Raw genomic sequence first — 12951 nt, 5'->3', positions numbered from 1 at the left:
AAAAATATTTAAGAAAATACAAAAACAAACAAAAAAAATTCAGAAAACACAAAAACAAAAAATGAACAAAATTCAGAAAATGTGTTTTGGAAAATGTTTTTGTATTTTGTGAAATGTTTGTGTTTTCTGGAATGTTTGTGTTCTGTAAAATGTGCGTTTGACCTTCAGGGCCACCGTAATAAAGTGTACATTGTACATTGGTAACAGGTGGAAAGGTGGGTTATTATTGCCTCTGTTACCTGTTCAGGTATCTGTTACTTACCGTCTGAAAACAGACTCCTCTGTCCGGCTGCTGTGCTGCACACTAACCCTCTTTTCCAGCTCATAAGCAGAACGGATCACAGACTGACGCATCACATTCCTGCATAACATTTAGAATTTAAAACTTCTATAATATTCTTTACACTTTCTATAATCAATTTCAATTTCCCTTTTTACTCTTGATGACCATCTTTAATTACTGTGGTCATGGATTTTGAATGATGACAACCTTTAAAGACCAAAAAGACAACTTAAATACATCAATAATACACCAGTTAGCTGTCTTTAAGTTGATTTACAACTGTACGACAAAACAGACTCGACTTACAAACACATTCAAATGTGAAACAAGCAAAAGCACTCTGCTGTGATCAATTCTGTCTGACTGGCATGATGCCCATTCACTTTTGTTGTCATACAGCTTGTGCTGGTTCTTGTATCCTGCATGTTAACTATGATGGATATGGCAGGAAACAAAACACCTTCAGCCTGAGGAGTCTTCCTCCCAGGAACACTTCGGTCAAACTGCCAACGGACACCTCAAACTGCAAGTGTGAATACTGTTGTTTGAATTCTACTTTTTACCCATGAAGCTTTAACATTTGTGAATTTTTTTGGGGGGGGCACTACACCTGTTATCTTTATGTGCATGACAATCCTCTTGGAGGATGGATGGAGGAAGAAGGAAATTAGTCTGATGAGTTTGAACCTTTCGGTTCAACATAATTGGACCTTTTTTAGAGGCGTACAAGTCCGACTTCTTAAGATATTCATGAGCTAACAGGGAATCTCATGCGAATTCATTTGGGATCCCGTGCAGCTCAGAAGTCACATGTTAACGTGGCTGCTCTCCTCCAGTGTCCAGCATGATTATCTACGTGAACACCGAACCGGTCCAAATGTGGGAGTTTCATCTGACGATCGTGCTGTGAGTCCACAGGATTATAACCGAGCCAGAAGAAACACGCGTATGAGGCCCGAGTGTTTACCAGGATAATACAGCATGGGTCCACCTCCCACTCCTGTCCGTTACACGTGACCAGAGGGATCAGGTTCTGGGCCAGATCAGGGTTTATTTGCTGAACCTCTATCGGACATTTAGCTAAACTGTGGCAACCACGAGGGGACATGTGAACCTGTATGTGGGCCAGAGGAAAAAACATTAGAAAGAGTCAGAAAAAATTGCAATACGAGTTGGATTTTTAGTGTGTGAAGCAACCTCTCTGCTGGTATGGCTGTGGATTTAGTCTTTATTTTCAGCATAAATGCATCTTATTGGTTTTATGGCTTCAGCTGGGAGAGTCTCCGAGCTTCATGAGCGTAAAAATAATGAGGCGTCTGAATATTTCAGCCCTAAATAGGGTCAAATATTAGGACTCTGAATATGAAAACAAACAAAAAAAATGGTCTGCTGCCGACTTCAGTCTGAAAGTGTTGACATCTGGTCCAGAGGTATGTTTGTGCATCTCAGTGTTCAATATGGAAGCATGTATCCCGGCTCCTTTCACTCTGTCACTGTGACAGGCCAGATGACGAGGGGACCCTCGTTCTGTCCGGATTTATTGGTGCAGGGGCTGAAGAACGGATGGATGGTGTCGGGGAAACAATCAGTGAAGGTGTAAATGAGCACTCTGGCCTCCACGTTGTAGAAGGACACCAGCCCCTTATCACAGTCCACATAGATCCCGATCCGGGAGGGTCGGATGCTGACCGTCATGCTGGTGGACGGTTCTGTTCGGAAAGCGAAGTCGGTCCGATCCCGCAGGCTCAGGAACCAGTAGCCGTAGGCCGGGCTGACGGCGATCTTACCCTTCCGATTGACGGACCGGCTCGCCACTCCCAGATCCCAGTCGGTCTTTCCTCCCACTTCCACCTGCGAGACGACAGTGAGGGTCACGTTACCACGGCGAGCGAAGGGAAAGGTCAGTCTGGTCATCTGACGATACGTGGACATCATATCGTCACGGTAACCACTTCAGATGGAATTTACTTCCAATATAAATAACAGACAACAATCTTGTTGCAGATGGAATTTTGTTTATTTGATCGTGGTGACCTGACGTTGGGTTACTCAGAACGACCTAAGAAGTCGTCCTTTGAAACCTTTGAAACTGTTTAGCTTGCCAGATGAATGAACGGATGAACCGTCTGTCATCATCCATCACCGTCTATCACGAGCTAACCAGCCAATCAGATCATTGTTGATCATAAAGGAACATTTTCTTCTCGCTTTCGTTAGACCTCATTAGACCTCATTAAGCCAATCAGTCTCTGGTCCCTGTTCTTTAAATATAATGTGCAGCCCTCCCCCTCCCCCTCCCCCTCCTCCTCTTCCTCATCACCACCTCCAGAGAATCTCAATCCAAGTTTCCATCAGTCATCGACTAACTCGACTCCACCGCCAACATCAATGTCAAGATTCTGGGAGGTCCTGTCCTGTCTTCTGCTTTCATTTGGGACAATCACCAAAACCTCATATTATTCAATAAGCGCTGTTAATTACTTTCAAATAATCTCTCTTTACTGTAGGCCTGTAGTCTGAGTACCGTGACACACACTGAGAACACACATCGTGAGTGAATTCACAGCGATTGTGATTCTACTCAGCAAAATACTGATGGAATAAATATTTATTTTTCACGCAAACTATAATTTCCCTGTGTGATTTTTTTTAAGCCTGAAATCAGACAGTGAAAGTTCAGATCTGTGCCGACGTTGAACCTGCAAATCATGTGAAACCAGACGAGCCTGTACTTTCCAGGCACATGAAGAATCATGACTGCGTCTGTGGCGCCACGCTGCGTCCCACCTACCTCCCAGTAGTGGCGTCCGGAGCTGAAGCCCTGGTGGGCCAGCACACACACCACCCGGTCGAAGCGCTCCGGGTTGTCCGGCAGCGACTGGTGCCGCTCTCCGCAGTGCACCTGCTTCCCGTCTGCGGAGACGATGAGACGGGGGTGGGCCGTGCCGGGGTCCAAAGTGATGTCAGCTGACGGAGCGAAGGAGAGCGATGGTTGGTTCTTCAAATAACCGATGAAAACAGGACAATGACGACAAACTGTAAGGGTAGGAAACCTTACCTGCGTACTCTTGGACCCTCCTCACCTCTGCAAAGAAAAGAGGACATATGTACGTTTTTGACGTTGTTGTTAATTCACTGATTTTGACAGGAACAGAAAATGGAAACATTTTGTGCTGTTAGCTAATAATCAGGTCTTACTCGGGTTGTTCCTGGGAACAGATTGGTCTGACGAGGATCGTTGGCCTGTCAATGAGAGAAAATCATTTTTACAATGAACAAATGATCATTCAAAGTAAGAAAGACAAGAGACACACTGGAGCTTCTAGAACTAGAAATAAATGGTAATTTGTTTGACCTTCAGCAACAAGTTGAAGATGTTCTCAGTAAAGTTGGTGCATTTGGTTGTAAAGGGTGAACAGTACATACTGGACCAAATGTTCCCCTGAATTTAACATCTTTACTTCACTATCTCGAGGTCTGGATCAGGACTTACAGACTTCTGAGAGTTTGTTCATCTCCTCCTGAAAGCGTTCCATCATCTGATTGACAGTCCTGAGGATCAGCCCGGAGGTCAGCTGAGACGACACAGAGACACCGGACCAGTCCTTGTACTGAGGACGGGTGGACAGAGTAGGGAAAGTCTGCAGGGCGGACAAAGATGTCAGAGAATTAAAATTTGTCTCGTTGTTTAGTCTCTGATGTAAAACATTATGAAATCCTGTTTAATGTGCTGTTGATCCTTTGTGTGACACAAAATCAGCTCTGACCCACCGAGACCTTTGCTGTGTTCCAAAAAAGCAGCAACCATCAGTGATGTCATCAACCATCAGTGATGTCATCAACCATCAGTGATGTCATCGTTGGTTTGTGAACGTTATGAATCCTCCAGTTCAGATTCTGTCCGTCACCATCTTGTTAGTTCGGAGCGGTTTGGAGCAGGAAGTGACCATATTTGGACGAGCTGGGGGAGGAGCCAGAGGTGGATCTGACCGATCTGATTGGAAACCTGACGATACTACGTCCCGCCCACCGATAGCTGTAACCTGACTGCACCGCAGGCCTGTCAATCAAACAGACACGCCCCCAAAAACAGGTCTTCTTGAATCTTCTTTTCTAATGAATGAGGGATTATTTTCAGATGGACCTCCAGAAAACTAAGAAGAAGGAGTGACTTTAGCTAACAACACCGAGATAACTGATGGACACATTTTATTCACTTTGGATTTGATGAGAGAAGTTGAATGGGAGTCTATGGAGCCGGAGGCTTTTTGGAGCCGACCTCTAGTGGCAAAAAAGGAGTTTGAAATGCTGGACACTTTCCACCCTAAACAGTCGCCATCTTGGCGTGAAGGATTTTCAAATTAAAGCGCGTGAGGAAGCTGCATCTGTTCCTGAACACAAAGTGTTTCTTTTCCACTGCTGCTGCTGGACAGAAGAATCAGTGTGTTTATTGCGTGTGTTAAACACAGGACACAAAAACATGTTGATTTCTGGGTAAAATGAGATATTTTGGAGGGTGATGTGTTCACATGATGAGGTAATTTCCTGTCAGTGCAGAACAGCAGTGTTTGATTTAAAACAACACGACTCTGTCTAAATCCCTGCACTGCTAAAGCAAGAGTACTTGTAGAAGAGCACTATTTGTTAGTGTACTAAGGGAAGTATGTGACTGGAAAACAGCACTGGACTCCACATGACCTCTGAAGGAGGCACCAGGACTGATGCAGCAGATTCTGGAAGTGCTGTAAGTTGAAGTCTCTTGTACATTGAATTGGATGTGAATCAGGCAGTTAGAGTGCATCGTCACACAGTAACCAATCTCAGCCATAAAATATTAAACTACAAATTAATTGCAATTAAATTACACATAAAGGGGTAAAAGTTCAAAACCTTTTTCAGCTTCTCATCTGATTTAGTGATCGAGCTTTGCGCGGCCACGGAGAGCGACGCCGCATCGTTTATACATGAAAGGTTAGTCAATTTACAAATGATAGCTTAGCTCATTTAATTAAATGATTGGAAACTGGAAATTACACACAATCAAAGCTCCAAGTCAAACCCACCAATAGAAACTCTTGTCTTATCTTGTCCCATTCTCTCCAATTCAACTTGCAAGCAAACGTTTTTGTGACGCAGAAAGCCGCCAGTTTGGTAAACAAACTAAAACCATGAAAACTATTGAGGATAGTTTGTTTGCAATCTGCACAATTTTATTCCTAGTTCAAATGTTTTCACTTAAAAATGTGTTTTTTTTTATTACAGTGCGAGACATTTGCTCTCCAAACAGTCTTTTATGTTTACATTAAAAAGACACAGAAAACCTCCCAATAGATTCCTTCACTGAATTTCAAATGTACTTTGGTGTGGATTTATTTTGGGAAGGAACTAGAGGAGTGCTACATATTTATCACTTCTGTATTTCTGTGTAACCTCATTTCATTTTATTCACCCATCCTTTCATCCATACCTTGAGAAACAGTATGTAGTCTTCAGTCATTGCCAGCTGGCTCAGTGACGTACTCCTTTTCTTCATCTCGGCGATCTCCTCCTCCAGCTTTCGCAGCAAACTCTGAGCTCTGTGCTCGGCCGCTCGAAGACTCATCTCGATCACCTGCAGCGACAGGAAACACGTATGTTCGGCAGCTCGGTGAATATTCTTCAAAATGATCATTTCAGTAATCAGTGAACTTGATTACTTTGATTTGACCTGAAACAGAACAGGCCTCGTGTTATTGTGATGAGATTGTGTCCGTACGTCTTTACCTCCAGGACTTTGGCTTGTTGATGCGCCGCGCTGGAGATCAGCTTGGAAAAGGCTCCAACAGCTCCGTCTGCCTCTCTCTCAGCGGCAGCCTGATCGGAACACAGATTGCAATAGAAGTGAGAGAAAAGTGAGACAATCCTAATGCCGCCTGTGCCTTCGTGTGATCAGATCGGCCCTTTCAACGGCTGTCAACTAGAAAAACGGCAAATTCTGAGCACACGTAAAGATCAAATGGGACAAAGTGATAGTTTGTTTAGTCCGGACTCGCATAAATATTCTGTGATGTTATTTAAAGCCAGCATTGTTAGAAAAGCTTGTAATACTCACACAATAAGACGGAGAAATGCACAAACCAGTATCTGTGACACATTTAAGGATTTTAGCATTTGAGAATATATATTGTTTTTTAAGTATGTACCAAAATATATGTATTTATGTGGGTTTCATCTGCAAGATGACAAACACACTAATAAAGAGCCACAGCAGCACATTTCTATTCACACACACTTCACTCACACACTGAACATCTCTGTGGGGTTTTTTAAGATCCTCTGTCGTATGTGAATTACTGAAATATGAAATACGAGGAGTGACGGTGAGAAACGGTCCTTGCCTTGCCGCAGGCTAAACAAACTCACCCGTATCTCCTGAATGGAGTTCTGTATCTCCTCCACTTTCCTCTCTCTCTCACAGATCAGATCCTTCAGCTCCAACTCTGCAATACCTAACTGGGACTTGAGAAGACAGGAAACACACAGACTTAAATATGTCAGTAACTAATACCCACTGCAAGCCTGATCCCTGAGGTCTGTCCCATACTCCACTGCAGGTGCACGTACACCACAGTAAATGCTCACATACTGTAAAGTGTGAAAGCTACAGGAAGTAGAATTTCCATCGCTGTAAAAAAAAAAAAGGCAGCATCACATGTTCAATAAAGTCCTTTTAATGAGACGTCTTTCACCTTTTAGACTGCATATGATGTCATACCAGTGCGTAACACCTCTTCTGTTGCTGTTTGTTCCAGATAAAACCTTCCTAATCTCACTGGAGATTCGCTATAAACAAGATCTCACGTGCTTCCAGCATCTTAACAAAAGATGTTGTGAAAAGGGTAAAAACCTTAATATGACCTCAGTCAAACAATAATATCACGTTAGTCCTAATTTACTGACATAAACATACACACAGATGACCGTGCAACTATCTTTGTGGGGACATTTCTTGACATAATGGAAATCCTTGACTCAAACCCCAAACTTAACCTCCTTCTAACCGGAACCCTAAAACCAAGTATTCAACCCCAAAAAGCCCTTTGAAGGATGGGAGGAGGCGAGCACGGCCAAAATGTCCTCACTTTGTCCAAATGTCCTCTCGCTACTGGTCTAAAACGAAAACTGGTCCTCTCAAAGATAGCTGTATACACACGCACACACACACCTTCTTGATGTACCACTCCCTCTTGGCGGGGATGACGTCGTGTCCTCGGTGCTCGGCCGTCTCCACACAGACGCTGCACACACAGGTGTTGTCGGTCCGACAGAAGAGCTCCAGACCGCTGAGGTGGACGGGACATCGAGGCAAACCGGGGGAAGAGTCCCCGGGACCGCTCAGGGTGGAGCTATCAAATACAATCATGTCACATGTTCGTTAAAGTTACTTTTCTGCTATTCATCCTGAACCTGAGAACTTTTACATGTGCTGTAATAAATATGCAACTTAGTGACGGGTAGAAATGTTGTTTGTAATAAACAGAAACCAGGATATCAACACTGACTGTAACCACATCTAACTCTAAAAACTCATCCCTGAGTGCCTTTCAGTGACGTGCACCGCCACATTTGTCTTTCATCCAGTCTGCACGTCTATGAAAGTCCTCGGTGAGGAAGCTGGCAGGACTGGTTCCTCAGGTATGTAACAGACTTCACTGCAGTTTACGAACAGAAATGCTGAGTCATGGTGTTGACGGCCTATTTCAATTTGTGTAACAAACACCACATGGAGACGTTACCGAGGTCGATAACGTGATTTTCACTGAAGGTCCACGTGAATATTTCCTTTAGTCTTCCGTGACTTTAAACTGAGTAACTTTTGGTCGTGGATTGTTGGTTGGGAATAAAAAGAAAACATTTTCGGAAGCATTTTTAAATTTGGGAAACTCTGGTCAACATTTTCACCATTTTCTGACATTTTAAAGAAGAAAACAAAGAACTGATTGATAATGAAAAACAATCACTATTTCCAGCACAAATGCAAATGAGTAATATTTGCAGACGTTCTTTGAATTACTAGTCAAAACAAAAGTTCAACATATGACAATAAATCATTTACAGTTCACAGCAAGCTAATAGAGACATGCGCTTCTACCACGTTGATTCTGTCTCAGTACTTGGGTGTCAATTTGATATATTTTATATATATGTATTTGCAGTTCAACAAGTATTGTGATTTGATGTTCTAATTTCTTGCACTTTTTGCTTTTTCGAACACAAGACCATGAGAAGTTCAGTCTAATAGAGACGACAAAGACAAAGACAAAGACAAAGACAAAGACAAAGACAACGCATCAGTTTCATATCAGCATCAGTGCACTAAACCCTTTTTCCTCTGTCTTCTACCTGTTAGTTAAACAAAGTTACACAAACTACGTTGACCGAAGCTCATTAAAGTTGTGTCATCATAAAGCAGCTGTTAGCGGTCGGCAGCTCAGTTACATCTGAGAGTTTGTTTCCTGTGAGCCAGAAAACCGGCAACTTTCAGCCGCTGTCCGAATAAACTAAGCTTTCTGGTTGATTTTGTTCATGTGCCGATGCTAACAGGTCAACTGGCTTTTATTACACTGGCTTAGTGGGAAAAATAGATTCATCAATTCAGTGTACTGATTTAAAAACAAGTGAACTGATTTTTTTTTTTAAAATTTTTGCCCTCAGGGCCTCACAGGTAAAAACAGTAAAACGATTGGAACTGAAATTAAATGTGCTCAGAAACATCGTTTGCAGAAGAAACGCAGATTGATGTTCACAATAAAAATCTTACATGGTAATCTTCTTTCAAATCTCTCGTACATGCATGGTGCCCCCACCTGTCTACAGAAGTAGAATCCTCTCTGAACAATGTGGTGTGACGTAACACCTGCAGGTGTTTGTCCATCAGTCGCTTTCAGCTGCCTCAAGGCAGCAACAACACACTTCCACCACGCCTCATTTTAACACCCACGGGTGCTCAGATTTATTCGATTTAAACGATGTGGGACGTCTGACAGGAAAACGACACGAGTCAGTCTGAAACTATACGTGTCAGATAGAACCTCGTATGTGTAGGATATGAAACCAAAAGTCACTAACAAGCATCACCACTGTATTCCTGGAGTATTTATAATTACAGTCAACATTCAAAAACCGAGGTATCCCTCTGAAAGATTTGCTCTGGACAAAAGAAGATGACCCGTTTTAAATGAATGAAGGAATCCTCCACCTTTGCTTTCTGCTTTTAGGACAAATAATCCACTTGACCTTTCTGTTAGGATCTAAACTCAGAAACATCTTCCGGACGCTGTTGATTGTGTCAGTTGCTCAGCCTCTGCAGTCCTGATTGTTATTTGGCAAATCAAACATTATAACCATAAATTCATGAATGTTTCAGTATCTTTCAGATCTTGTGTTTATTTTGTGGTATTATTACACTATATTCACTCCCCTTCCTTCAGTGTTTTTGCGTGGCGTTAAAGAGGAGGTTGAATCCAACCCTTTTGTAATGCAGTACCTGCGCGGCGGTGAGTAGGGTGGAGGCCGGCCCTGGTGCTCGGCGCTCTGAGCCTGGAAGGCCCGACTGGCGCTCTGTGGATCTGGGTCACTGCTGGATGTGGGCAGCTGCTGGAACCGCATCATCATCTCAGCAAAGATGCTCTCTGGCATCTCACCGGGTTTGGCAAACGGAGGCAGGGCCGGCTGCTGCTGCTGCTGCTCCACTCCTCCAACTCTTCCATCCATCGGGACGTCGGTGTTGGCCATCTCCTTGAACTGTTCGGTGATCTCCTTCAAGGTTCGGTTGATGTGGAGCTCCGGTCGCTTGCGGAAGGACTCCTTGCAGAGCGGACACTGGTAAAACTTCGAACCGCCTCCTCCTCTTTTTCTGTCCCAGTAGGAGGAGATGCAGGACTGGCAGAAGCTGTGGCCGCATGGTGTGGACACCGGGTTGTTGAACACGTCCAAACAGATGGAGCAGGTGAACTGGTCCTCGGACAGAAAGGCAGCAGGCAGCGCCATCGTTACTCAAAGCTGAGCTGCACGAGAGACGCCAGAACAAAGATCAAAATACTGTACGTCATTTAAAACATATGAAAGCTTGTCCAAAATATCCTGTGCAAAATATACATGGACAGAAGTACTGTATTGTTGATGTCCCTTTGTGTATTCTCCTATTTTGGTTGTGAAAGATATAATTCATGTATACAGCTTCCAAATGACTTTACAGAAAAAATAGACGTGTCCCGTGTTTTCCACCTGTTGCAACATATGATCACCTGGGAAAAATATGTGGAAAGGTTTTAGACATGTTTTAATATGTGGTAGCACATGTGGGAAACATGTTACCACATGTAATATGTCACAAATACTGCACATTTCTACCAACAAGTGCAGTAATGTGAGCACTGACAAACACAAAAGTTTAGCAGTATTAATAAAGAATCACAATCTGTGTAAAGAGAGTTCGTACATCACACCTTCACAGGAAAAAACGGAATTATCACGAAGCGGTGGAAAGTCAGAATTATTTGTCCATTTAATTTGATTTTTGGGCATTTTGATCCTTTTTATGGACAGTCTTAGAAATGGAAGTGAATGGAATTCCCTAATGTCTAATTTTCCACCTGTCATCAAACTAGAAAGCCTTTTGTGTTTTGGCCATTTTACCCAATTTAATGATGGGATTAGTATCAACATCATCTCTCGGTCTCCGGTCCACAGTTCCTCTGCATCTGGGTGAGTTAGTCATGTATGTTCATATCCACAGCCAGTTATTATTTCTTTATACTGAGAGGAAAGAGTTTTCTTTGTGAAGTTTATTAAAAACAAAAAGTAAAACAAAAAACAAAACAAAAACAGTTGTTTGTTTACTTTCACTTAAATCACAGGGTAAGAAGTTTAGAATTTTGTCCCAAGATTGATAATAATAATAACAATATTGATAAACTTTAGAGATATCATTCAGCTTTAGGGCTGCTAAAAGTTTATGTTTGCAGTTTTAGAATAACACAGGCCACGTGTGATTATTTCACACACTTTAAAATATGAATCGGCTACACTTCCTTTAATATTTTGCCAAAACTATAATTAACCTGAATGAATCCTCTTCAGTAGTAGGAGTGAGTGTTGCACCACCAACGCTCAGCTGCATTGTTAGAGATCCTGTCAGCGTGTGACTGAGTGCATGCTTCACACACACACACACAACACACACACACACACACACACACACTGAAACAATGGGTTGTTTTGAAAGATCAGGAAATTCAGGCTTGGTTGGAACATTTAGACTCGATGTGTTGACCATGATAAAACAAACTCAAAACCTGAAAGTCATTTCCTTGTTGTTTTGCTCCGCACTCTACTGAAATATTAACTGTTTTTGATTCTCGATGTGTGGCTGTTTGTCAGATTTTATTTCAAACAAACATCCATTATGGTAGCTCGACGAGTTTGCAGGATACCAAAAAGGCACTAAGTTTCAGGTACTATCCTCAACTTTCACCCTTTTTACCTCCTTTTTGGAAAAAAACCCCAAAAAGCTGAGCCAGCCCGGTAGAGGCTGTATAAAAGGGGCTTTTCTTGTCATCAAACACATCCTGAAATCTCCTGAATAAAACGGGGTCGTCAGAAAGGTGAGGTTCACGTCCAGTCACATATATAAACCCGTTCTTTTGTGCGTCGGTTGCAGTTTGCCGTTATACCAACGCTGGACATCGGCTGTCAGCAGCACATTCAGGGAGCAGTTCCACGTGAGGACGTGTCATGCGTCCAGCTCACCGTGGTGAAGCTGTGAAGCTGCAGTGTGAACAGGCCCTGAGCTGACCCCACCCTCCGGATCACTCTCATTACATCGACTTAACAATACGCTTTCTCCAGAGCAATTTCATTTCACCTAGAGGCATGTAAAGGATGTGATGTGTCCTTACTAACATAGTAAAAATAGAAACAAACTGTACTCATACTTTGAGATAACTAAAAGCGTTTTGCAACCGGCTTGTGTAGTCGAACAACATGGATCCTATCCAGACACTAACTTTATAATATCAAAAAGAGAAAGGATTTCTATCCCAGTTAACATGCCTCACCTGTTTCTGAGCACTGAAGCAGCTTCAAACTGTGTTCTGGTGTCAGCGGTGGTAAAGACATGAAGATGTCCCAGATGTCTCCGTGGCGACTGTCCTTCTCTCTCCTCCTGCTATTGATCCTCAATCTGTCTGCATGTCACTCGTCACACATTCCTCTCCTCTTGACTTCCTCCATCGGGCCGTTGACTCTTCCTTCCTCACCCCCCATTTGCTAAATGTATCCGATCCAACCTGCTCGACAGGTGCTGCTGGGCAGGTATGCCTTTTTAAAACAACATCTCTCTTTACTCCTGCAGCCCACTGACACTCCCTCCTGCTGTTTTGTAACAGACACATTTTAAGGAATAAAATGTTCCAAGTAATCCATCGTCGGCACCATTTAAACTTGCATTTGTGGACGCAGCGATAAACTGTGCCCACAAACTTGTGTTTTCGGAGATATTCCTGAGCCCGTGCAGTGATTTCCACTCCAGAATAGTGTTTTTAATGCAGTGCTGCCTGAGGGCCCGAAGATCACCACCATCCAATCTTGGTTTCCAGCCTTGTCCCTTGTGTTCAGAGATTTCTCCA

At 43.0% G+C, this 12951-nt stretch overlaps 2 protein-coding genes across 3 annotated transcripts in view; both read right to left on the bottom strand.

Annotated features, from left to right (window-relative positions):
* Positions 1–12951, bottom strand: part of naf1 (nuclear assembly factor 1 homolog (S. cerevisiae)) — a 104484-nt gene that overhangs the window by 30297 nt on the left and 61236 nt on the right. The gene's annotated exons all lie outside the window — the stretch shown is intronic.
* Positions 80–12618, bottom strand: LOC138628788 (E3 ubiquitin-protein ligase TRIM39-like). 2 transcript variants are annotated; one of them, XM_069712021.1, is made up of 11 exons: positions 12382–12618; positions 9810–10329; positions 7488–7668; positions 6686–6781; positions 6047–6136; positions 5751–5894; positions 3777–3924; positions 3482–3526; positions 3342–3368; positions 3075–3250; positions 80–2134 (listed from the first exon to the last, which is right to left on the bottom strand). In XM_069712021.1, the coding sequence occupies exons 2-11, from the start codon at positions 10310–10312 to the stop codon at positions 1766–1768; spliced, it is 1779 nt and encodes a 592-aa protein (XP_069568122.1). In that variant the 5' UTR covers positions 10313–10329; positions 12382–12618; the 3' UTR covers positions 80–1765. The 2 variants fall into 2 exon arrangements, with proteins under 2 accessions (XP_069568122.1, XP_069568123.1); XM_069712022.1 differs by having other exon boundaries at positions 9810–10324.

Source organism: Brachyistius frenatus, unplaced genomic scaffold (genome assembly GCF_029030835.1).
Source record: "Brachyistius frenatus isolate BFR_SWC_R1_liver_20210118 unplaced genomic scaffold, ASM2903083v1 Contig_105, whole genome shotgun sequence".
NCBI lineage: Eukaryota > Metazoa > Chordata > Actinopteri > Embiotocidae > Brachyistius > Brachyistius frenatus.
This window is presented reverse-complemented; position numbering and strand designations above follow the sequence as displayed.